The sequence below is a fragment of the Thamnophis elegans genome, chromosome 2 (genome assembly GCF_009769535.1).
Source record: "Thamnophis elegans isolate rThaEle1 chromosome 2, rThaEle1.pri, whole genome shotgun sequence".
Lineage (NCBI taxonomy): Eukaryota > Metazoa > Chordata > Lepidosauria > Squamata > Colubridae > Thamnophis > Thamnophis elegans.
In genome coordinates, this window is record NC_045542.1 from 55,428,283 (window position 1) to 55,455,296 (window position 27,014).

The window sequence follows — 27,014 nt, forward strand, 5'->3', positions numbered from 1 at the left end:
CAATTCCATATTTGCTTGATGGTTACCAGGCAGACAGACCACTTTGAAACAAGCTTAACATGTTTGTCTGCTTCCTAACAGAATTGTGGCATTTTCACTCTAGAATTCCTCCAACGCCTCACATGTGCTCATAATACAAGCTCCCTAATGCTGCTGGTTTTATGATTCTAATGGATGAATCTTGCTCAGATTAGAGTTTGATTGTGTTATTGGAAAAGATCTCTACCCCCACAAGCAGGTGGGAAGGAGAATAATGATCTCTGTAAGAAGGTGTCCCCTCTTGTCCCCTTGGCCAGGTTCTTGTACCTTGTTGATTCTTCTAAGTTTCTTCATACTTATAAAGCTGTTTAAGCTAACCAATAATATGCCTGCAGTAGCAGCTTCCATTGTTTTCTTAAATGAGAAGTTTTTTTTTCCTTTGTTGCATTAACCTACAAATATCAAACTCTGGAACCCATTCAAGAAGTAAAACCAAGCCAACCACAAACCCCACCCTACCCCCCAATTTTCAGAATTATGTTGGTGTTGGAGGACTGGCATACATAGATTTTGATGGGGAGTGGGAGTTGGAATGAAATTGTGATTATTATAAATTCTTCAAGGCTTCCAATATTATGCAAGGCACAGTGGGATAAATGAAATGAGAATACTAGTTAATAATTATTCATGCATCTGAGCACACATTAGTGGCAATACAGATAATCAACTGATGATCTTAATGTGGAGCAGATTTTCCACTGTAAGTTAGTGCAGTTGATAAATGAGTCATCACATGACTGGATCTGATTTTACAACCATATATTCTGTGGTTGTTAAGTGAATCGCCATAGCTTTACTTAAGCAAATCACATGGATGTTAAGCAAATCCAGCTTTCCCATCTGGTGTTTTTTGTCAGAAACCAGTTGGAAAGATCAAATATTATGGTTATATGATCACAGGAGCTGCAACTGGTCATTGATGCAAGCCAGTTGCCAACTGTGGGGATGGTATAACAGTTATAAGTGTGAGGACAGGTCTAAATCTATTTTTCGAAGGCTGTTGTAACTTTGAGCCATCATTAAATGAATGTGGGACCGCCTATAATACATTCAGGAGGTGGAATGTAATATAGAAGCTTGGAGGGTTTGTGAGAAAAGAATGATCTCTGGAAGAGAAATAAAAACTGAGGGAGGAATAAGCTATGGCCATGATGGTGAACCTATTGCACCCATGCCAGAGGTGGCATGCAGAGCCCTCTCTGTGGGCACACACTGACATCAGCTCCACTTCTGGTTTCCGGTGTGCACATCGCCAGCTGGTCTTTGCAGGCTCTGGAGCGCCGGAAAACGGCCTGAAAACGGCCTAGAAAACGGCTTGAAAATGGGCATGCGCATGCCAGCCAACTAGTCTTCAGGTTTCTGGTGCTCAGATGTGCGTGAACACCAGCTGGCCAGTGTGCATGCTGGAAACCCAAAGACCAGCCATCTGATGTGCACATGTGCACTGACCAGCTGGTCTTTGGGTTTCTGGTGCTCCGGCACACACACGTGTTCCAGTTTGGGCACTCAGTGCCGAAAAGGTTCACCATCACTGAGCTATGGCATGCGTTGAAAGCTATTACTTGCACATAAAAATCCATAAAAAATCTTTCATCTCTTTAGGTTTTTCTAAAGGAGACAATGAAGCAGAGGCATGCTAGCTTCCACAAAATTGAGAGCAACCTGAAAAATTCAGAAAATCCCTGAAAAAAGTAGGGGGGAGGAACCCTCGTTGACTGTGTGTCATGGAAACAAAGGCTGGACTCTACTACACAAGTTTAACTGAGCATTTTGCAGGGCCATAAATGCAAACACAATGGGGGCCGCAGCCACCTAGAGATCCTCAGGGCAGAGGGTCCATTTAAAGTCAACAATACTTTAATTTAAAACAACAACAAATCTGGTGGCAATTTCTGCAGGCTCAGCCTGCACACATACATAGGAACTCCGGCCTAGTGGGTGATGACAGAACAGCAGCTGGAAGTGGGCTGTGAATGTACTGTAGCTTGTACTCACAAAGGCAAGTGGTAGAATGCAGCAGAGACGCACAAACGCTTTGTGGCTCTCTTAATGACCCAGATTCTTGCTGTCCAAATCTGGTAGCCTCTATATTAAGGAAGCACTCCTAATTGTTTATTTCTTGATAGTGCAATCCTCCACAAGCAGAAGTCTGCTCCCTCCATTGTAGCCATTGTCTTTTTGATGACTAATACTCAAAGGTCCATCAAAGAAGACTTCCTTGGATTCAAGAGACCACCTCTGCCCCTGGCATTCTGCCAAGATGATAGCAATGTTGGCAGAGAAGCCTGCAGAAGCCTGCTGGTCCATGAGCCCTGGTCCAGTCTGATACTGCTAGCCTTTGCATGCTATCAGTAAAAGGCAGAGCAGCCACCTAAATCACAAGATGAAATTCTTAAAAGGAAGTGCTCATTTTCATCCCTACAAACCATTTGGCTGAGGTTCTCAAGCTCAGGAACAATAGCTCTTCTGCATGTTTTTTTTTTAAATGCAATGAAGTCTTTCTGTTGCAGGATGAGAGACTGAGATATTTGTGTAGTCTGGCTGAATTTTTGTATTATGTAACTAGGCACTGAAAGATCCACAGCCATACTGGGAAACCAAATGTTCTTTTCCACCAAAGTCTTGTTTGGTTTGGAAAGCTTTCTAAATTCTAAAGCGGTGATTTAAGATTCACTAGGGAACTAAATGTGTTGGCCGCAGAGAAGCGGAATCAGTTGCTTGCCCAACTGAAACAGTGTGATTACTTCAAATGTATGCCTGAGATCAAGGGAACAATTGTTTGTCTTGTGAAGTCTAGAAATATTTTTGTTGGGATCGCTCGGCTACTAAATTTTGACTGCTCAAGTGTCGACTTCGCTTACAGAGTCACCCTGCAATAAAGGCAACTACAGCTAACCAACCAGCACATTAAATGCTTCTAAAGGTGATGCAGATTACCAACCAATCAAGGACATGTCATTGTTTCATCCTGCACGTAATGTGGCATACTAATTCAATGGGACTCAGAGCCAGGGTAGATATTATTAAGTGCTTGGCTATTTTGCATTGTTCAGTGGAAAATAATGGTTTTTTGCTTGAAATAAAAGCAACTGCCAACAAGCAATTATCCTCTGCCCTGCACTGAAGCAAAATACACCTCATGTTTGGAATCAGAGGAAAGTTGGGAATTCTACTGATCCTTATGAATGGCAGGGTAAAATAGTTTGCCAAAATAAACTTGTTATTAATAAGGCAAGGCTGAAGCAGCACCAGTTACTAATTTGGTGGCATTACGTATGGGCTTGTACATGTATATATTCATATGAACAGATCTGCACATTCATTAACAATATCTAAAACCTATCTTACCCACTGCCAACTCTAAAATCTCAGTGCAGCAAAAGTGTGAACAAGTTTATAAACTCCTGACCCTGCTTCTCCATAGTGATTTATTGCTGTTACTGATTCTCTAGAAGTTACTGTTTCTGTATAATATACTGACCACAGAGATTGCTCAGTCCAGGAGTTAGAGCATCATTTCCTGTGATTTCTGCACCAAGAAGAGTCTCGAGGATTTCTGAGCTTTCCAGAAAATCCTCAATGGATCCAAAATCTGCAAATATGTAGATATTTACATACTGATGTTAAATCACCCATGAAAGGCCAGAAGGCAGCCCACTTCTGAGATAGAGATAGATAGATAGATAGATAGATAGATAGATAGATAGATAGATAGATAGATAGATAGATAGATAGAGATGGTAGGTCCAGTCTCTCTCTTCACACAGCAGAGAAAAATTTCTCAGACTACCCAAATGGCTTTCTTTTACATGGCCATTTTTATATCTGACTGTGGACACAAAGCAACAAATAGAAAAGGGGGACAAGCTTATACTGAAAATCAATTATTCTTTAGCCAGTTTACATAGAGGATTTTGTACTAAAGTTGAACTTCTCGTGGATAAAATGAATGAACTGCAGACTCAGTGGAACAATGCAGAAGAAAGCCCCACCCCACCAGACCCCACTACCTTCTACACCTACCCCTGCTCCACCCACTAGCAGATTCCTCCAGGGACATCACTATAGGAAACAGCAGAGACTGCAAACACTATGGGCATAGCCAGAGGGCCAAGGCTCCATGGCAGCAGAAGACTCCACCCTTCTCCTTTAGAATACTCTTTATTGTCTGGCTTCATCAGTGAGAACCACATTCTTCTATGCAAGTGCAAAACTGAATCCTCTTGGGTTAGGTAGACTGTTCATCAGACCGTTGTCTCGAGGCAATCGTCATTCGGACCTCAATTGTTTCTCTGTCCAAATTTCCAGGCTCTTCCGAGTTCCTTAACGGAGAGGCAGACTTGTCTGTTATTGATTTAGCTGAAACACACAAAACAGCCACATCCAATTTTACTGTCAGTCTTATAAGAAATGGTTGAGCCAATCGGCAGAGTGTATGTTCTATGTACAAACTTCTTTCCTTCCCGTGATTCCTATGCACAAAACCACCGTTTGACATTTTCCGGTCTCTGCCCTTAAATGATGAAAGAAGAGACTTCAGTCTGGCGTCTCTAGTTAAACCTGGCAAAGCCTCTAGTCTGAAATTCTGAAAAGCTTCTGCTAGTCAGAGGAACCAAACAGGGTGAGAAGAAGCCCTGAACTGACAAAAGAACATTTCCTGGAATCCAAGACCTGCTAGGGTGTCATTCTGCTTGCAAGCCATTTTAACTACCCTGCCACACTTGAAACTTGCCTGTCTCTTAATTCCTCTGATGATCAATGATTGAACATCTATTCTGGTTTGAAAGACATACTTGAAGATTTAACATACAGGGAGTTCCTGACTTACAACAGCCCATTTAGTGACACTTCAAAATTACAATGGTAATTGTAATAAAATGACATGGGATCGTTTTTCAGTTACAACCTTTGCAGCATCACCATGGTCATGTGATCCAAATTCAGATGCTTGGCAACTGGTTCATATTTATGATGACTGAAGTGTCAAGGGGTCATGTGATCACCTTTTCAGACCTTCTGACAAGCAAAGGTAATGGGGGAAGCCAGACTCACTTAACAACCGGGTTGCTAATTGAACAACTGCAGTGATTCACTTAACAACTGTGGCAAGAAATGACGTAAAATGGGGCAAAACCCATTTAACAAATTCTCACTTAATAAAGAAAATTTGGGCTCAATTTAGTGTGTACTTCACTATAGTGTATACTTGGTAAAAGGTAAACATCAGATTTAGCTTGGACTTAAATAGGGTAGGAAGGAAGGCTGGTTGCCAGCTAAATGAAGCACGAATTATGCCTACTATTCTGCCCATATTTTTGACCATGTGATTCTCACTGCTGGAAATCTGTATACTGTATGGGTAGTCCTTGACTTACAGCCATTTGTTTAGCAACCATTCCAAGTTACAATGCAACTGAAATAAGGGATTTATGACTGATCCTTGCACTTATGACCATCGCAACATCACCACAGACACCTGATCAAAATATGTGCACTTGGCAACTGGCATATTTTTTCGATGGTTGCAGCATCCCTGGATCATGTAATCACCATTTGTGACCTCCTCAGTCAGCTTCCAACAATCATAATCATGGAGAAAACTGAATTTGCTTAACAACCATGTGATTCACTTAATGACTTCAGCAATTTACTTAACAACTGTGGCAAAAAAGGCCATAAAATTTGTGCACAAATCACTTAAAAACTGCCTTGTTTAGAAATCAAAATTCTGGTTCCAATTGTGATCATAGGTCGAGGGCTCCCTATATTTCTGGAGGTACATAATGGGCTATTTAAAATGCAATTCATCAAACCAAATATAGCAGCAAGAATTGCAGGGAGCCTTCAATTTACAACCTGTCATTTGATGACCATTTGAAGTTATGACAACTCAGAAAGGGCACTTTACAGTCTGTAAAGCACATCACAGCATCACCCCTGCAGTCATGATTGTAATCTGGATGCTTGGCAGCCTGTTTGCACTTATGGCAAATTGCCAAGTGCCTCACACTTACGTGATTGCTATTTGCTTCTTCTCTGCTGGCTTCCACAGAAAGTCAATGGGGAAGCTGGCAGGAAATATTGCCACTGCTGAAGAATTCACACACACCCCATTCATAAGGAGGGGGTAAAAATCCTTCATAGGGCTACACAAACGAAGCTTCAAAATTTGTGATCCCCACTTTGTTTCCCCAGCCCAGCGTAGCAGTTCCCTTCTGTGCACAGAGGGATAAGGATATAATCCAAAGATTATAAAGATGCCCACTTAATTTCTCCAGCCCTGCACAAGAATTCCCTTTTGTACAAGGCGAGGACGCTAACTCATGTGTTGGGCTGAAGAAACAAAGCAGCATTCTTCATGATCCCCCAGTTCATTTATCTAGCCCAGTACATGAGTTCCCTTCTGCACAAGGAGGAAAGAGGAACTAGTGCACTGGGGTGGAAAAACAAAATGCAGATTGCAAATATCGCCACTTGGTTTCTCCAGCCCGGTGCATGAGTTCCCTTCTGTGCATGAGGAGAAGCAAGCATCTGTGAAGGGTTGCAGAACCAAGGCTTGGATCTACCACAGGAGGTCTTTTCCAGATACGGAGGGGAACTGCCTGCCCTCCTTAAGCAGATACATCTTTCTCTTTGTCTGCTTAATGACCTCAACTGGGAGAGCTGGGATTGTGGTCATCGAGCAATGTGATCACATGGACATCTTGCTCAACAATTGAGATTTTGATCCCAATTGTGGCTGTAAGTTGGAGACTAACATAATCCTTTTTAGCTGAATATTTTTCATAGCAGAGGTTTTTGTTTTTTTTGTAAGGTTACATTAAGCTTCATTGCCATTCATCTAGTAGTTTTAATATTACTGTCTATTAAAACATGGACCAGATGTCAGAAATACTTATCAATTTCATTTTGTGAGCCTCTATAGGCATGCAATTTCTGTCACCTTCTCTTGCAACGCACAGAATCTCTATTGCTGCACCCTCTTTTATTTTTAAATGGCATCTTAAGGAGGATGCCATTTAAAAGATGCATCAAAGGTGAAAGCCATGTGAGTAGCAATTCATGTCCAGTATAGTTCTCAGAAGGAGCTGAGATTTCCTGTGCTAAAGCTGCATTCTGTCCTTTCTAGCATGACCAAACCAAGTAACATAAATGAACCCAAATGATAGTCAGATCTTGTTTCTTTTGCTCTGCGACAGTCCTATTTCCCAAATGCTGCATTTATAAAACATCTATTTATATAGTAAGATCTGTAAAACCTGATTTACACTTAAAGTATTTTTTTTATATGAAGTAACATCTGAGAAGCAAACTTGTGTTGGATGTTTAGTATTTGAGGGCAAGCTATAGAAATCCAAGTTTCTCACTAGCGTGCTTATTTTCCCTCTTTCTATTCAAGATAACATGCATTTGCTTTGAATGTTCCAAAGTATTATCAGTCTGCTCCTCCTGATGAGTTGGATGACTGCTGCCATATTGGGAGAGAAATCCAAACATCTGGAGGACATCAAATTTAGAAGATTGTTATCAGAGATCTATTATCATACACATGTAATTATGTGTGAACTAGTCCATATTTAACCTGTATTCTACCGGATCTTCCTTGAATTCAGTTAATAATAAAAAGTATGACCAAGCCATGCTTGAAACAGTGCAGGAAATAAATTTTCCAAGATTAAATATAAGTCAGTCACTGGGTCTCTCAGTCACTGGGTCGCTTTCTACTGGAATCTTTTCTATTTCATTAGAGAGAAGTGCCTTGAAGATGGGCTCCAGCATGAGTCTGAAAACTTGGAAGAGTAAACCTCTGGTCCCGGTTACCAACCCAGATTCAATCTTGCAACATTATCCTGAGACACATATCCCAAGCCTTCATTTGTGATAAATTTCTCCTTCCTTATCTGGGAAAGGTGAAAACACTTCAATGGTAAGTTCTGTTCTTTTTCTACATTAGTCACTGGGTAAGTAAGCATTGTTTTGGAATGAAAAAATCACCATAAATTCTGGAAAGATTCTTCAATCAGGCTGCTGCAGTGTGATTCCTTAATGACTTAAGTTTACATTTGCATCTCAGATGTGACCATTCAGCACCTCAGTGCTACCAAGGGGAATTCTCTATAATGGACAGATGGGTTCGTGGCCATGAAGACTGCAAAGAAAGGTAGAATCACTCAGCTGGGAAGAGTTTTCTCACAAAAACAATAAAAAGCCTACTGGCCGTGGAACAGCACATCAGTTCTTAACTACCAATTTCATGCCTACTTTTAAAAACGTTTTTGAAAACAGCAGCCTTCCCCAAAATGATATCCTCTACCAGTACTGGATTGCAGCTCCTGTTATCTTCCGTTTTGAAGCTTTGGGATGAAGCAGTTATTGCAGTCCAAAAGAGTTGGAAGGTCAGGACAAGGCTGGGAAAGTATGCTTTGTTTCTGTCCGGTCCATAAGAGACTCTTTACTAAAGAGATGATGTCCTGAAGACTTTCTCATGCCTTGGCCTACATCCACTGCCTACATGAATCATAGACAGAAGGAGGGGTTCCTGTGACTGGGTTTCTGCAGAAAGGCAGAGGCTCAATGCTTAAGTAGGATCTGGCAGTTTCCTGGGAAACTAACCTCATCTCTCATGGGAAATGGAGGAACATAAACATACTAGTAAAAGCTGCAAAAGAGAAAGTTGCAGTCTGGCTATTACCGTATTTTTCGGAGCATAAGACACACTGGAGTATAAGATGCACCAAGGTTTTGGAGAGGCAATTTTTTTAAAAAAGTAGGTAGGTAGATGGATAGAGAGGGAGAGAGAGAGAAATATAGTAGGTAGATAGGGAGAGAGAAAATAGTTAAGTAGGTAGATAGATAAAGGGATAGAGAGAGAGAAATAGAGATAGAGAGATAGAGAAATACAGTAGGTAGATTTATTTATTTATTTATTTATTTATTTATTTATTTATTTATTTATTTATTTATTTATTTATTTATTTATAGGGTTTGCATGCCGCCCACTCTCGAGAGACTCAGGGCGGCTTACAGATAAAAAGGAAGGTGGGAACATACAACAAATTAAAAAACAACATTAAAATTCCACAACATTCATAGCTTAGGATGGGGGCTGGATAAATCAACAGCCCCAGGCCTGTCGAAACAGCCAGGTCTTGGTCGCTTTGCGGAAGGCCGGAAGGGTAGTAAGGGTCCGGATCTCCACAGGAAGATCGTTCCATAGATAGGGAGAGAGAGTGTGTGTGTAGGTAGGTAGGTAGAGGGATAGAAAGAGAGAAATAGAAATATATATAGAGAAATACAGTAGATAGGTAGGGATAGAGAGAGAGTAGGTAGGTTGGTAGGTAGAGGGATAGAGAGAGAGAGAAATAGAGAGAAATACAATAGGTAGGGAGAGAGAGTAGATAGGTAGGTACGTAGATAGATAGAGGGGGAGATAGATAGAGGGGGAGATAGATAGAGAGAGAAATACAGTAGATAGGTAGGGAGAGAGAGTGAGTGGTAGGTAGGTAGATGGAGAGAGAGAGAGAGAAATACAGTAGGTAGGTAGGGAGAGAGTGTAGGTAGGTAAATGTTTCCAGGTATATTTATCCATGTGCTGGAAAATGAAATCGCTGACAATCTGCAGCACCTAAGACTTTACTTCTGCTGGCAAAGCACTTGATCAATGTAATTCTCATCAATCAGTTAAAGAGATTTCCAAAACGGGGGAAAAAAGGGTTTTGCACTCTACAAACCCCCCCAAAATGTCCTGTTTTTCGCAAAAATGGGCCTGTTTTTAAAAAAAGGTATAAATAGTCTTGGGGGGGGGCTTGCAAAGTGCTCCTGGGGTTACCCCCCAAAACAAGCAAAAAATGGTCCGTTTTTCAAAACAAGCCCTTTTTTGTCAAAAAAATTGCATGGAAAGCCTTATGCAGGCTTATAGAGGCTCCTGGAGGCTTTGGGGGGGGGGGCAAAATTGAGCAAAACCCAGCCAATTCTTTGCTCATTTCTGCCCTCCCCAGCCCCCAGGAGCTCTCTGAAAGCTTCCATAAGGGTATGCACGGCCATTTTGGTGAAGGGGCGGGGCTTCAGGAGGCAAAAAATGCTGTATTTAGTGTATAAGACGTACCCAGATTTTCAGCCTCTTTTTTGAGGGAAAAAGGTGCGTCTTATACTCAGAATATAATGCTGGCCTAAGTGAGGTTCTAACAAAGAAATAGTCCCAGATTTCAGTACTTCAAGCATAATAATTTACTTTTTTTTTGTGAGGATTGTATTAAATTTTGGGGTTTGGTTCACCCCAAATTTGGAGATTTCACAAATGTCCACTTTCACCTGACTATTACCACTGCCTCATTGTTCAAAACTTTTAATTTTATGAAAGATCACTAATTCAGTAGCTCTTTGCTTTTCTCAAGAAGATCTTGTGAAGTGTTATTCTGTCAAGAAAGAAAAGGTTGTTTGGAGTCTTCAGCAAGTGTTACCTGCATAATGCCCGTCCTACTGTGATAAAATTGAATACAGACCATCTCTCAGGAACTTCCTTTGATCATCATCACTGCTCTGCTTTCCTCAGCAATTATTTCATAAACAGTTCAAGGAAATACTCTCTAAGCATTTCTGGGTGGGCTTCAGGCACCATTTCAATTTCTAATCAAGCTTGATTCAGGATTGTAACATACCTGACATGCTGCCCATAGACACTTTTGCAGTTTGGGGGCGAGCAGGGAGGTTGGCCAGGTCACTGAGCATGGGATGCTGCTGCCTTTGTGAGGAAGACCGAAGGAGCTTGCTTCTTGTTCTTGGGACATCTGATAAGAGAAGTGTGAGGGGAGGCATCAATGTTTTGGACACAGATGAAGTTATATCCCATAGCAACTCTAAGAAATCAAACATGCCCACTGTGAAATTGCTGTATGCGTCTCAGGATCAATTCCCCACCAGAACAAACACAGAGATCTGCTCATTCTATAAGTTGGCCTTTTTCCACCTGAATTCCTCCTAGTTTAACTACAACTTCTGTAATTTCTCACTTAAGATCATGATGTCTACAACATTTGGAAATCAAAAGGCTCCAAGTTGAGGGATACTGCTACATACATGATTATTTGACAGGAAGGTACAGTGCCAAAATACTTCAAAGTGCCCGGGATAAAGAGAAAGAATTGACTAGTCTGCTCAGAGCATCTGCAAACAGAACACAAAACTCACATTCTTTTCCAGTTATTGATGGAAGATGTGTATCCATACGTCCTTTGTAAATATGACCATCAAGACCCAGTATATCTACTTCTTCGTGCTGGAAGTAAATGCAAACACAGAATAAATTTCAGCTGAACCTTGCTCAAGGTTAACCACTTTTTACAAGGGCTTTTACTTGTAAATCTGAAGAAAGAGCTTGAAAACCACACTCTGGTGACCGGATAGACCCTTGGAACTTACAAATTGGATTTTTTTCCTTTAAAAAAATTCACAAGCAGCTACACATGTCTTGTCCCTAATCATTGCCGCCTCCCACCTGCTGCCTCATTTCCAGTTCTGGAAAATTGGAAGAGGCATGTCAGGTCTCTCAATTGCCATTCAGAAAGCCACTTCTATTAAACTATGCAGAGCAAAACAAGTGGGGATTTGTGCCCCTTGAAGTAAAAAGATACATGCTACTATTGGGGAGCCTACTTGTGTGGTGGCAGGGCAGGAGCAAACATGGAAATCAAAGAAATGTGGCTTAGAAATGAATTAAACTTATTGAATATTTCAATTCATTGTGGTCCAATTTTGTTTCTGAGCATAATTAAGCAAGCTGATCCCCTGTTCTCTTGTTAACCTGAGGGTCCTATTGAGTGATCAGCTCCTTCTACACAAAGGATATGCCAGTCACAATTTTGGAATGTCCCTGACAACACTGGGGGTTTCAGCCAAATGGTTCAACTTCAAAACTTTCTCCAAAGAAGGTACTGCAATTCCAACTGTAGGAACAATCACTTTGCCCCAAATGTTGATGTGGAGATTTCCATCTCCACAATCCTAAATTGCCTTGTTTCCTTTCTTTCCAACCTTTCCCACCCAAAATCCTCCTCTGACAACCGCCAACTTAACTTTCCCCACCTTCATTTGGGAGTAAAAAGCTAATACCTCACAGTGGAATGCTCCCTGGCATGTAAGGTAAGTGGGATAAGTAGTATGTGCTGAACGAGGTCACAAAAACACAGTGAGGGGCTGTAATCAAGAAAGCATCCAGTAGGTTCAGTTTCACTTTTTCCAATCTGCAACCTCCCTCAGAATTCTTAAATTACATTTCCCTCCATCTCTAGCTGAAACAATCATGGGGGAATGGCTATAGGATTTGTAGTCATACCGTGTGTGTGTGTGTGTGTGTGTGTGTATACATGTCTGTGTTATACCAGATGGGAAGGTTTTCAGCTGCAGCTAGCATTATTGAAGTCAGAACAATCGACTTGTATTAGCATGGATGACTCTAGCAAAGATGGCCGAGTTGTGTTATCGCATCTCTGCTAATGGAGGGGAATAAAAAGGAATTACAGAGGAACATGTGGCTAAAAAGACTTTTGTTCTTCAGTTGCTTTTGTATTCTAGAAATCTCAGAGACAGGTAGCAAAGTATATCCATTATCTCAAAGAAAATACCAAACCACCAACCTTGAAGTTAAGAGCCTGAAAGGGGAGACTCTGAAAAACCCAGTGATGTTGTTGTCACTACTATTCAGAAAGGCATTATATTCTTTCTTCTCCAAGTGCTTAAATAAGGCGAGAAATTGTTGTGAAAGACTGACAAGCTTGTCTGACCAAACAGTTGGCTGGCACTGGATTGCATTTCTCCCTTGCTACCCAAATAGGTTCCTCTTCATGTGCTCTTCTGCTTTCAGTATTGTTGGCTAGGGTTGTTCACGTATGGTTTTTCTAAAAAGAATCCTACACCCTGTTCTGCCCCTTCTATTCTCCCTCCAACAGTGACACAAAAGAAAAGCTGACGAATCTTGAAATAAGTTCCTGAAATAGACCTGTTCTGACTTTCTCCAAAAGAAGCTAGCAAAACGTTTTAGCAAAGCATCTGTTAGTGGGGGCCCAATTCTCAAGGAAAAGAAAATGTCTCCAATCACAAGGAAGGACTGAACAAGAGATTTCTGTTCAGATTATCTGCAGCAGACTTCATATTCCTTCATCCTGCAGTATCTTCTTCCATTACACTATAAAACTGCCAATTTAGGTTCCTTTAGGAAGACGCAAATTCTGTCGTTTAGAAGCATTAATATCCATTAGCTAAATGATATTGCTTTTAATGGGCTTAGCGTAAGTATGACTAGGTCTCCATTCAACCATTGGTTAAAACAGAAAGGGTAACTGTGGGCATGAAAATGACCAAGTAGCCTAGACGTAATGCAGCACAGTTCATAATATCCCATATACTCTACTGTAGTCGATGTAGACTGTATCTAAATAGAATGTCTTAAGGGAGGTGCTGGTGGAACCACGCCTCAATGGCTACAAAAGAGGCAAATTCCATGCTTAATACAGATAAGATTTATAGGGCTCCAACCCTGAGGCACTGTAAGAATATAAACAATGGACAAAGAACACCTGTGGTTTAACCCTGCTGAGCTTTTTCTTACATTAGGCAAGGGCTGGGTAGGCTACTATGGTCTCTGTATTGCTTAATTACAACCATCAACATCTGCCTCCCTTGTCCAGTCAGTCTAAAGTTTCTAGGAATTGTATTCTAGCAACATCTGAAAGGCCACCAGTTCCCTAGATCAATACCAGACTCTTCCTCAGGTGTATCAAAACTTAATGGGTAACAAATAACCTCAAACAAGTTGCATCCTGCTCGTGGAATGAGCACCTCAGGAAGGGAACCTGTCAGGCACTAAATGACAAAATGTCAAACCTGTATTACAGGTAGTCCTCGACTTACAACAGTTCATTTAGCGACCACTCAAAGTTACAACAGAACGGGCCGAAAAAAGCAACTTAGGACCATTTTTCACACTTACAACTGTTGCTGCATAACTATAGTCACATGATCAACATTCATGTAAGCCCCTTTTGTGACTTTCTGACAAGCAAACTCAATGGGGAAGCCAGATTCACTTAACCACCAGGTTACTAACTTGAGAGTTTCAATGATTCACGTAACAAATGCGGGAAGAAAAGCCATAAAATGGGGCAAAATTCACTTAACAAATGTCTCACTTAACAACAGAAATTTTGGGTTCAGTTTTGGGTCATACACCTCCTCTTTAAGTAAGAGTTCCATGCCCCTTTGGAGGGCAAATCATGCAAAGCAGTTAAAGGCAGTGCCGACATTTTAAGCTTCAACTGTGATTGTCCAGCTGTAGGTCCATGCCAATGTCCATCCACTCTCTCCTGCTCTCTCTCTCCACCTGGCTCCTCATTACCTTCATCACTGCCAGCATGGGGCTTTCATCTGGTTGGACAGGGGGAATACTCTGGCTGAACTGTTGTAGTTTCACATAGCGTCTGAATGGATGGGTGAGGGTATGGCTGCCTCCACAGTGCCGAGGTACATTCATGAAGCTAAAGTCAGCCTCCGGAAGTCTCTCTCTGTAAAGAGGTAAGGACCCATAATTCACATGAGGCAAAGTCCAACAGCCCTGTGATCCCAGACCCCCCCCCAAAAAACAACTGCTTTGTTTCTGAAAAAGATTCATTTTGGGACATTAGCAGTCAAAGGTAGGGCAAGAGAGGCACTGCAATTAAGAATTAGGACCAGAGGTGGTATTCAGCAGGTTGGGACCAATTCTGGAAAAATGGTAGCCGAAATTTTGAGTAGTTTGGAGAACTAAATACCATCTGTGACTGGCTCCGCCCCCATCTACTCTCTGCCTCCCAAGTCCCAGCTGATTGGGAGGGAATGGGGATTTTGCAGTAACCGTCTCCTGGAGTGGGGAGGAAATGGGAGATTTTACAGTATCCTTCTCCTGCCACACCCACCAAGCCATGCCCACCAAACTGGTAGTGAAAAATCTCTTTCTCTCCTGGAGGCAGGGAAGGTGAAAAACGGGCCTGTTTTTAGCCTCCTGGGGCATCTGCACGGTTCCACCACAAAACCGCGGTAGACTAAAGCGCGTGTGACTAAAGCGCGGAGACAAAACCGCACCGTCAAAACCGCGCGACAACAGCGCGCCGACAACAGCGCGCCGACAGAAGCGCGCTGTAACATAACCCTAAAAATAACCCTAAACCTAACGCTAAACCTACCCTAAACCTACCCTAAACCTAACCCTAAACCTAACCCTAAACCTTACCTTAAGTTAAATCGCGCTTCTGTCGGCGCGCTGTTGTGGGCGCGCTGTTGTGGGCGCGCTTTTGACATCGCGGTTTTAGCGCCGCGGTGTTGTCGGCGCGCTTTAGTCTACTGCGGTTATGTCATGCCACGCATCTGCACACCCCGTTTTTCACCTCCCCCACCTTGAGAACCTCTCTGGAGGCCAAAAGTGGGCTAAAATGGCCTGTTTTTCACCTCCCCCGCCTCCAGAATGTCTCTGTAGGCCACCAATGTTGGCCTTACCTTCCAGTTCAAGCCTGCAGGGCTTGGGAAGGTAAGTCCTGTGCTTGACCGAAGGATGGAGGCCGGCGAGTAGGCAGGGCAGCCTCCTGCGTGGGCTAGATTAATGGCTTTGGCAGGCCATATGAGGCTGTAGTTTCCTTGCTCTAGTGTAAGGTTTAGGGCCTATTTGCTGTCATGAGTGATGTGATAAGAAGTCTTTTCCCAGGCTTGGACAAGTAGAAGTCTCAAACTGATCCTATATGATCACGAGAAACAACTAGAACAAAGTTGGTGGTAATGAAACAATAAACTGTCTTTTGTGGTCCTAAGAAATAAGACCGGGTCAGCAGAAAAAGGAAATAAGACACAGAGTCTAGATTAGTTTTGTTTTTGAGCAGGCTCTACTATGCTTGTCAACAAAGCATAACCATGTTTGCCCTTTTTAGAAGTAAAAAGGAAAGACTTGGGGGGGGGGGGATAGATCCTCATTGGAGGCTCCCAACTTAAAGTTTGCTAAAAGGATGGGGATTAGAGAATCAGACTTTTAGACCTTGATTCTTCACAGGAAGAAAACTGTCCTAAGATCTCCACAGGTCACCTTTCTCATATCCTCCCATTATGGCATCAGAAGTGCCACAATATCTAGAACGTTGCTAAATCTTCCAAAATGCAAAAATGAACAATGAAACCCAAATAATATTTTAAAATGGTCTCATTCTTGCGAGACAGTTAATACAACACGATATTTTTGTCCTCACATAAGAAGATGTGAAATAGCAGCTATTTTTAATGCTAAGGTCTGTGAGGTTTTGCAGTGGAGCCCATTGCTGGACAAAATAGATGGATGGATGACTCCATTTGCTGTCTTCAAGTCACAAGTCAGCTGTTTCAGAGCTTGGCTCTCTCAACAGAGACACAGCCCCAGTCTCTACCACTTCACTCTTTCTCTCCTGGTCCGATTTACCCATTTACTGCTTGCTAATCATATAGAACTCCCTTTTGGCCTATTTCTCTTCCTAAAGACACCAGGAAATATTAAGCTTCTCCACAGAAACCCTGGGAACAGATTCAGTGAAACACTTGGTAGAGTACATAGCAGCAGCCTGCTTGAGCATCATGTTCCCTGCTTCTGCCTTGGAGTATAGAAAAGCACATAAACATATGGAACAAACAGAAAGTTATTTTCACAAAGCCACTTCTGGAAAGTAGTTTTCTAGACGGAAAGCAGAATTTCAAGTAGGGAAACAAGACATGTAGCAGTAGCAGGGTTAAACTAATATTAAGGTAAAGCAGAAATGCAAGGTAAATTGCAAGGTTGGATAACAAGAAATTTGATTACAAAATTCTTATATCTCACTATAGACAAGAAGTCTAGTCTGAGCCAGACTTAAGCCTAAGCTAGTTTGGACATTATTTTCAGATTTGGATTTGCATGTATAGGAGCCACTTTATAGACATCACTGAATACATTGTACCATGATAACAATCAAGTCTGACTTGTTTAGCAAATCTGTGAAGTTCTGAGCCTGTTTTGAGATTGCAAATGATTACACAAGCAGCAAGTCCAACCACTAAAAGGCTCATTGTCTGATTACAAACATACAAAAATGTAAAAGAAGCACATGAAAAGATTACTTTAGGGTATGGCAAAATTCCTACATGGAAGAAATTTATATAAATATTTCCTGCTAATTTCGTGATGCTAAGCATACATATGGAATGTGTGGCTTCCTTCCATATATACAAACAGAGATGATGTACATACAAGTTGAGATAAATTTCTTAATGGAAGTTCCTTTGCTATATAGCAGTTTTTCAGTGTACAATATATAAAAGGGAGTAGAGAATCTTCTCAACAAATAAATCCTTTCCATCAAATTCCAGAAATTGTAATTGCTTACAGCTTCCGTTTGCAAACCTTTCCTCACTCAAACAATTTTACACAGTTATCAAATTTAAATAGAACCCTGATTCCAAGGTCTGAGTAAAGTCATTTCTTGGACACACTTAATCAATTCAGCTTTAAGCAAAAGCCAAGGAACTACTGGCCCCTCCTTCTAAATCAGGGGTCCCCAACCCCCAGTCTGTGGCCCAGTACCAGGCCATGGCCCATTGGGAAGCGGGCCGTGCAAATGGCAGACAAATGTGAAAAGCTCTATTTGTGCAAGCGGCTTGAGTGAAACCATCCCTCCATTACTGCTGGTCCACAGAGTGGAAAAGTTGGGGACTACTGTTCTAAATCATTCTAAAAATGCAAATATTTGCATTGCAGAAAGTGGCACCATTAGCTTTTGTGACCTGGGTTATCATATACTCTTTAGCCAGCATTGCAGTTAATATATTAAGGCAGATGATTGCTGCACAATACTTCCAAAATGATTCAGAAGAAATGTTCTGGAATGCATGAATGCTGTAGAGCACTTGCCTGCAATTCATTAAAGCATCTATCTATGTTTTTTCCCCCCAGGATTGGATAACTCCCGGAAAAGTACATAGCTGCTTTAATGAGTCACAAACATTCATATATTCCAAAATACCTCACGTGAATCTGATTAAATGCATTGGTTAACTCTAAATTGAAGGTGGTATTTTACTGTGTCCGGTTCTTGGCCTAAGTTGATTTGTCCAGATTTATCGACATTCAGGTGGGATATTCAGAGCTCGTTGAGAGAAACATCATCATGTACTTTTTTAAAATTGTTATTCCCTTTCCAATGTGCTGTTTTTATAATTTCCTGCCCTCTCTGCTTTCCTGGTAAGTTTGGAATGGGAGTGAGGCATGACTGGCTATAAGTAGGCAGAAATGAGTCTATTGTTCACCATAACAGTGCTAAGGAAAGGCAGGGCAAAGCTCCTCTGATCTTCTGTTTTCCTGAGTGAAGCACCAGGATGACAGATTGATCAGAGCCCTGCTTTGTTTTCTATATTTCTGTCTGGCAAGATGAACAGTTTGCTTTATCCCGTAATCCCTACCGTTTGCCAAAAGGGTTTGAGCCAAGATACTGGGACTGAAGGGCTTCCCTGATCATCTGAGCGTTGACCCTGGCAGCTCCGCCATAATGACTCTGCACCTTCTGTATGTCCATGAGCATCTTGGAATGGATGCGCCGTAACTTGTTCAGACTAGCACTCTTCTCCAGGGCATCAAAACGAACACCCGGTCCTAATTTCAAATTGCTACAATACAGAATAGGGAAGAGGTAGGAAGAGGAGAAATGGATGCAGCCCAGTGCCAGAGCAAGGAGACAGCAACAGCCAAAGTGGGAGGATGGGTGGGTGGAATATGTTGTCAAGCAAGGCACATGCACCCAACATCTTTTGCTAGCATTCATATAACAGGCAGCACTGAAAGAATTACACAGTGGTGCAAAATACATTTGCCATAGATAACTTTCTGGGGACCACATACCTCCCCATTCATATACCCGCTTTCTATTCTCACATATACCATGTGGCCCCTTGCTCGATCTCCCATGTGCATACAAGTCACAACAAATAAATTAGCACCAATGGGAAGATTTATTCCCCAATTCTCAGGGAAGGGGAATCAAGCAGGCTAAGGCACTCAGATAGGCCACTGGGCTTTTTAAAAATTCCAGTTACTGTTCAAAACAAAATTAAAAGAAGATTAGATAGATGGGTAGGTGGGTGGGTGGGTGGGTGGGTGGGTGGGTGGATGGATGGATGGATGGATGGATGGATGGATGGATGGATGGATGGATGGATGGATAGATAGATAGATAGATAGATAGATAGATAGATAGATAGATAGATAGATAGATAGATAGATAGATAGATAGCATGAAGAAGGGAGATGAAGGGAGGCTATTGGAAGAGTCCTAGAGGCCATTTCCAGCTAGGAGTTCCCAGCCCTTTATTAATATAGAACTCCATAATCAGCAAGAGTGAATTAGATTCACACAACTATGAAGAGACTTTAAAGTGAATATTCTTCTATAGATTCATTCAATTAAGGTGTATGCTATTTGATCCAGCCATATGGTTTTGGAAGCAATTCTACAGATATAAGAAATCTAAGAAATGAAGAGACATTTTGCAACTAGATGTTCACTTCCTATTTTCTCCACTGCCATTGAAAATTTTACAGCAGTTACAGAAAACATTTTAAATTTCACTATAGGTAGTCCTTGACTTACAACCAGTGGTGGTATTCTACCAGTTCACACCAATTCTAGTGAACCGCTAGTAGCATTGAGCAGTTTTCTCCACACACCCACACACCCTTTCCCTTTCCTGTCCTGTATTTCCCTGTTTTTTAGCTCAGCAATTGTCGCGTGTCAGCAGTTTTATTCACCAGTGCTGACATGGAACTTAGGTTTTTAAGCTTAAAATAGTAGGTTTTTGAACGCTGTTTGCGTGCACACTCACCAAACTGGTTGTTAAACCAGTTGCATCCCACCACTACTTACAATTATCTGTTTCACAATTGCTTGAACTTACAATGGTGCTGGAAAGTGTGAAGACCAGTCTTCACACTTACAGCCATTACAGCACCCTGGTATTGCAATTGGGAGTGCTTTGCAACTAGCTTGTATTTATGATCATTATAGTACCCTTGGAACACATGAACACATTTTGCAACTTTCCTAGCCAGTTTCCAACATGCAAACTCAATGGAGGAAGCCAGATTTGCTTAATGACTGTTTAAGCAATCTAGGAGGCACAATGGCTCAATGGTTAAAGATGCAAAGTTTGTCAGTTGGAGAGCTGACACCCCAGGTTTGAAACCCGAGTGTTGTGCAGTGAAATGAACTCCCATTCCTTGCCCCAGCTCCTGCCAACCTTAACTGTTTAAAAGCATGCAAATGCAAGCAGATAAATGAGTACCACTTCGGTGGAAAGATAACAGTGTTCCATATACTTTTGGCATGTAGCCATGCTGGCCACATGACCACGGAAATGTCTTTGGACAATGCTGGCTCCTCCTAGGCTAAGAAACAGAGATGAGCACCATCTCCTAGAGTTGGATACGACTGGATAGAGAAAACTTTCACCTTTAAGCAATTATTCCTAAAATTGGGTATAGGCACCTGATGACTCACTTAATGATCGGATCACTTAGCACCAGAAATTCTGGTCTCAACTATGATTGTAAGTGGAGGACTACCTGTACATAATGAAGATTCCATCCCAAGAACATCATTCAAGCTGAATGGATACTTTGTACTTGATATATTCACTCCTCCCTATGGATTTCTGCTCCAAATCTCTAGCACACTCAGTTCCTGAATACAGAGATAAAGAAACTGCAAGAGAACTGCAAGAGAACTGCAAGCTCCTATCTGCATTTTACTTGCGGTTCAGTTGCCTGATTTGTTCCATTTCATAAACCATATACGGCCGGAGGGATTGATGAGCAGGTAAACCTGGAACAGCTGGGAGAGTCGTAATTCGCCTGTCAAGATAATACGCAGACCAGATAAATAAAGGAAGATACAGAACAAGTGAAAGAGGAGAGGGCATCTGCTCCTGGCCTAACACCTTACCAGCATTTTATTAGCTCCTCAGGAAATAGATGGACATAGGCAGCAACTTGCTGAATAGCTGAATCTACTGCCTAGTAGAGGTGCTCCTATACTTGGATCTAAACAGATCAATTACTGATCTGATTTGAAAGCATCAAACAAAGACTTACGGGCCGGGCACCACCATCTCTAAGGGTCGGTCACAAGAAATGCAGTGGAAGTGAGCCAGGAGTCTCCTGTTTGAGAACAAAAAAGAAACATCAAATCAGATGGGAATGGAATGGTTGGAATAGAGGGTAAAAGATATGTTTGGCAACAACAGGAGCATGCTTCTTTTTTAAAACCAAAAGGCCACAGAGCGGGGGATAAACGCAGCCTAGCATGTTTATATCACGCAGAGGCATTTTTAACATACCCATCAAATTGAGTCTTTATTTCCACAACAAACAATTCCAGTTTAAAGAAGCCAAGTAAAATAAAACAAACATTCATTCAGCAAGGATTCAGTTGATGAAAATTCATGAAAGCATCGTGGAAATTCTCACCAACTATATGTTAAAAATGCCCTTGGGGAGTGTTGAATTCTGAATTTGCTGCAGTATCAGGAATGACAGCATATTCGAAGAGGAGAGGGCAAGACAAAGAAACAGGTGGGGCTGGGACTAGAGCTACATTTGACTTAAAATTATATTTTATTCAATTAGTTAAATGTAGTTAATAAGATTACTCTCCGTGCATTTAATAATCCCCCCCTTACCATCTTAAAAATTGCAATAGTAATTTTGAATGGGGTCAGGGGACCACAGGAACACTTTAGAGGGAGGACATCTGGTACAAAAGGCTCAGGCTGTGTACCATGGGTAAATGCAGTTACTATGAAGGAGAGAATAAAAGATGTCACTGAAAGGATGTAAAAATCTGGCCACTGTAGATGTAGTCCTCCACTTATGACCCTAATTGAGCCTGGCCATTATGTTCGTAAGTCAAGATGGTTTTAAAGTGGGTCACCATGTGACAGGACCCATTTTTACCACCTTTTTGGCAGTTGTTAAGCAAATGCAGCAGTTGTAAAGTGAAGTTAATCCATTGTTCCTTAAAGCTCGGTTTTTGCTGGCAACTGTAAGTAAAAAAACCCATCATAAATCATGATCAGGTGACTGTGGGGTGCTACAAATGGCTGTATGTATGAGCAGGTTGCCAAGTGCCAAAAATGTGATCCTGTGACCACAAGGGAGAGAGATGTCAGAACTTCAAAATGAGGTCATAAGTTCCTTTTTGGGGGGTGGGGTAGGATTGGAGTGTCTGTTGTAACTTCAAATGTTTGCTAAGCAATAAGTTGAGGACTATCTTATCTCCACAGCCAGTGAGCTGCAGATAAAATAGCATCATCCAATTACATTTGACTAAGGAGAGATTGCAAAAGGGTTTCATGAATGGAAAGATGATCTGAAGTATGATGATAGTTTGTTTGGGCTCAGAAAATGAAAAAGGGAGGAAGGGAGAGAGAGAGAGAGAGAGAGAGAATTTCCCTCTCCAAAACAAGGAAGGTTTTCTTCTCTTCAATTTGGACAACTCCAGACAGATCCTTTATGGGAGAGCTGTGTGGGGTGTTCTCCTTCCTGCCCCCAAAGTAGTGAACAAGATCACTAGCTTTCTTCCACCTCCCTTTCTACATAATGTTTGATCCACTTCAAAAACCCTAGTACCAACCATCCACAGCATTACCAGCTATTAAAACTGATAGTAGCACCACGTGTTAAAGTGATCATCTCTTCTAGATCTGGGGAAACAGTAGCTGCTCAGATGTTACTGGCCAACTCCCAGGCGCTCTCCCAGCATGGCCACTTGGGAAGAATACGGGAATTGGAGGTTAGCAACCTCGGGGAGGCCACAGATTGTCTATCCTAAACCCAGCTCTGAGCTCATTCTCGCTGTTTGGGAGCAAAGAGATTTCCAAAATAGTCAGACTACATCACCCTTCACCCTCCTGGTGTCCACCCCCTCAGATTGGATTTCAGCTCCCATCATTCCTTAGGGGGGGGGGGCAAAGTCTAATAATAGACTTCTCACAACTTCGTGTGAAAGCAACTGTTCTTGTAGACTTTCAAAGTTTGCTTTGACAAAACAAAGAGGGGTCTTTCCTTCCATACTGTACCAGCTGCATTTAGTCCATATCTGTTTTCTTTCGAGGATCCAATCTGGGTTGGTCACTGGGACCAGAGGTTTTGTCTTCTAGGCTTTGGGACTCGTGCTGAAGCCCATCCTCAGAGAACTTTTCTGTGACACAGAGAAGTTCCCTGAAGATGAGCTCCAGCATGAGTCCAAAAGCTGGGAAGACAAAACTTCTGGTCCTGGTGACCAACCCAGATTGGATCCTGCAACATTATCCTGGGACATGTATATATATTTGCCTTCATTTGTGTTTAGTTTCCTTCTCCCCCTCCTTTTCATTGAAGGCCGACTTATCCACTGCATCATTGCCTTGCAGGTTCCTTCTGAGGAAATAAGATCGCTATGGTGACCTTCCTTTCCCAAACATGACACACCTTCACCTAAACCCTCACAATATGCTCAGGGCTGGGATGTGGGACCCTGACTCAGGAACTGACACTGTCCCCAATGCTGCGTGAGACAAATCTGAGCAGAAGACTTTCCAAGCCCTCCTTTTCTCTGAAAAGTGTCCTCAAGAGAAACTCTCCCCAAAGTTCAAGGGAAACATGCTTCTTGGCGGCCAATGCTTCCTCCCCCCCCCTCGTGTTTGCATCTTATTTCTTCATGCCTTCACATATAATCACTCTCTGATTTAATTAAAGGAGTTTCAAAGCTAGACACCAGGACAGGCAGGACAACTCCTGGGATGCCAAGATAGCTAGACAGAGAGATTCTGCTGCATCTTATATAATGGACACTTAGCATAGGTGTATTATCACCTAAGAATATGTAGCAGGAAATGCTGATTTGCACTGCTAAAGTAATCACATTCATAGCAGCTTCCTCCTCCTCTTTCCCTTGTCAATAAGCTGGGCCAATAGGTCACACAAAGCACAAGTGCCCTCTGGTGGTACAACAGAGTGATTGCAGCTTGCCATTCTAAATGAAAGGACTGCAGGTAATCCTCAATTTATGAGCACAATTGGAATCCGAACTTTGGTTGCTAAGCAATTGTTAAATGAGTCACGCTCAAGTTTTCAATCTTTTTGCCATGGTCATTAAGTAAATCTGGCTTCCCTCATTGACTTTGCTTGACTGAAACCCGCAAACGGTCATCACGGGTGCCCGGGATGCTGCAATCATCATAAATTTATAAATATATAATGGTTGCCAAAAATGTGAATTTTGATCACGTGGCCAAAAGCACACTGTAATGGTCACTAAGTGCAAGGACCAATCATAAGTTGCTGTTTTCAGCGTTTTTTTAACTTTGAGTGGTTTTTAAAAGAATGGTCGTAAGTCAAGGATTACCTGTATTGACTAGGGTGAAAGTCTGGGAAAGCAAGTAAGAGTTCAGATAAGTGCTCTGCAGCTCCAGGTTTGAGGGTAACATGTGTCCAGCTGTCATATTTGTTAGCAAAGAAAAGTGTATTCTCTTTTAAATAAAGCTCAATTCCTGATTATGTGAACATATCCCTGCAATTTTTCTTGACCACCGAATGGAAGATGGTTGTCTCTATTTATTCTGGGATGGTTTCCAAAACTTACCTATAATCCTGAGGTTTCCTATCAGCATCAATTCCAAACACTAACCCCCTAAACTGGTGATTTTTTTGGGGGGGGGGTAGGCATAAATACTGTTATGTTCATGGCAGTGGCTTGGAAGCATTTATATTTTCTGCAATAGCTATATTTTTGTTGTTAGACTGGGGTGGAAATGGGGAGCTTCCTTTAATTTTCTCAAAATATGCCAGGTACTGGAGATGCTGAAGGGAAATGTAAATGATGACTCAGCAGATTGACATTCTCCTCAAACAAAGTAGATTTTGGCTCAATGTATGCGGTATCAGGGATTACAGGCTGCATGCAAAGACCCATGTATGCATTTTCTTTTCTTATTTTTAACCATACCACAAGTGTAGGATAGGAAGTAAACGGCTGACAGCTGTTGCCACTGCACATCTGCCCACTCTTGTACTAGGCTTTCTTAATGCTACAGCTGTCTTTCTCTAGCCTCTCTTACCTTCTGATCCCTGCAGCCTCATCGCCTTCATCTTGTGGAACTCTTTGCTTCAACTGTTTCCGAATATCTTTCCAACGATCTTCCAACTGCTGCCTGAAGGGATCCAGTTCCAAGCGGTCCAGCTGTTCAGAAAAAAATCCAGGGATTCTGGGGCTCAAGGCAGTGAGGCCAAGGCTGGATTAACTGTCACACCATGTGCAATGCAGACTCACAGGGACTTATTAACTTCACTTCAGGAGAATCCAAATAGCAATGTGGGCCATTGCTCTTTCCTGAAAAATGTACCTATAGGTACCTATCAACTCGACACATAGCAACAATATTTTTGCTTTCGAGGAATTAACAGTACTGGATATTTGTTTGATATGCGAAGGAAGAGTTTTACTTCCAATGCAGGGACAAAATTCAAGCACGGAGTAAAAAGTTTGAAGAAATATGCAATTGAGTTGGAAAAAGAATAAAATAATGGGACTCAATCTTCATACTTGAAATATTTGAAATTCCTCAGCTTTGAAAAAAGGGCAGCTGAAAGGAAACATGGTTGAAACATAGAGAATCAAGCATGGCCTACAGAAAGTGGAAAAGGGAAGATTTTTCTCCTCATCTTACTCTTTTCTGCTCTTTGATAATTTATTCTGAAAGTGAAATTCAGACACTTGGCAACTGACTCATATTTATGATGGTTGCAATGTCCTGGGGTCCTGTCATCACTTTTTGTGACCTTTTGACAAGCAAAGTCAATGGGGAAGCCAGATTCATTTAATAACTGTATTACTAACTTAACAACTGCAGTGATTCACAACAACTGTGGTAAGAAAGGTCACAAAATGGGGCAAAAACTCACTTAATAACTGCCTCAGTGAGCCTCAGTAGAAATTTTAGGCTCATTTGTGGTAATAAGTCAAGGACTATCTGCATCTGTGTATGCATGCAAAACATTGGGACCAGAAATCATTCAATCAAACTGACTAGAAGTTGATGGAAAATAGAGGTATAGATTGTAACCTTGGGTTACAATCAACTTTTTAAGCGACCATTCAAAGTTACAATGACACTGAACAAGAGACATTACAACGCCTCCTTAGAGTTCCAGGCCTTGAAGCAAGCTGAGGCCACATGATTGCATTTCCTGCCAGCTTCCCACAAGAAAAGTCCAATTGAGTATCTGGCAGGAAGTCAGAAGTTGTGATCACACATGAGATTCTCACTTAATGAGCCATGTGATCCTTGTTTAACAACAGCAACCAGATTTGCTGTTTATTGCTGGGGTTAAGTGGCATGGTCACATGACACCATGCTTTACAACTGTACTGCTTAGCAACCGTCCCAGCTCCAATTACCGTTGTAATCTAGGACTACCTGTAGACAGAAGGTAACTCTTTGCACATAACATAATTAACCAATGGAATTGATTACCATGAACCTCTCACTGAAACCACTAGGATATATTTTGCACATGTTAGGAAGGACATGAAAAGGGAATGAAGCAAAGTATTTCATTCCTTTATTTGCACATAGACCAGCATCTTAATGCAGACACACTGATTTTTATTTCAACATTGCCAAGCTTGTGGAACAGAAGACAGTTGTAGATCATCTTCAAATCTCTCTTAAGGAACTAGGTAGTAGAAAGAGCAGTGATGTCAAAAAGCCCACAGGAAAATATAAGAAGTATGGGAGCTAATGCAGGCATTAGGTCTTGGCAATCACTATTCCCTAATAGAGGACAAACCGGCAATGGCTCCTGGGCTGTAGAATCTGGCATTTGGGGAAAGTGAAGCACTTATGGAGTGGGTTAAAATCAAAAGCAGGAA

General features: G+C 41.7%; 1 protein-coding gene and 1 long non-coding RNA gene across 3 annotated transcripts in view; one reads left to right on the forward strand and one right to left on the reverse strand.

Annotated features, from left to right (window-relative positions):
• Positions 1 to 4,096: 4,096 nt before the first annotated feature.
• Positions 4,097 to 27,014, reverse strand: part of QRICH2 (glutamine rich 2) — a 69,370-nt gene continuing 46,452 nt past the window's right edge. The window contains exons 13-20 of the mRNA XM_032208512.1: positions 25,201 to 25,322; positions 21,197 to 21,262; positions 20,855 to 20,956; positions 18,514 to 18,717; positions 14,429 to 14,594; positions 11,227 to 11,314; positions 10,698 to 10,826; positions 4,097 to 4,398 (exon numbers count right to left, since the gene is read on the reverse strand). Of these exons, the coding sequence (XP_032064403.1) occupies positions 4,268 to 4,398; positions 10,698 to 10,826; positions 11,227 to 11,314; positions 14,429 to 14,594; positions 18,514 to 18,717; positions 20,855 to 20,956; positions 21,197 to 21,262; positions 25,201 to 25,322 (1,008 nt within the window). The 3' untranslated portion in view covers positions 4,097 to 4,267. The remainder of the gene's footprint in view (positions 4,399 to 10,697; positions 10,827 to 11,226; positions 11,315 to 14,428; positions 14,595 to 18,513; positions 18,718 to 20,854; positions 20,957 to 21,196; positions 21,263 to 25,200; positions 25,323 to 27,014) is intronic.
• Positions 7,829 to 27,014, forward strand: part of LOC116502643 — a 67,524-nt gene continuing 48,338 nt past the window's right edge. For both annotated transcript variants that reach the window (XR_004254572.1, XR_004254571.1), the window contains exon 1: positions 7,829 to 7,966. This is a non-coding gene — a long non-coding RNA (uncharacterized LOC116502643). The remainder of the gene's footprint in view (positions 7,967 to 27,014) is intronic.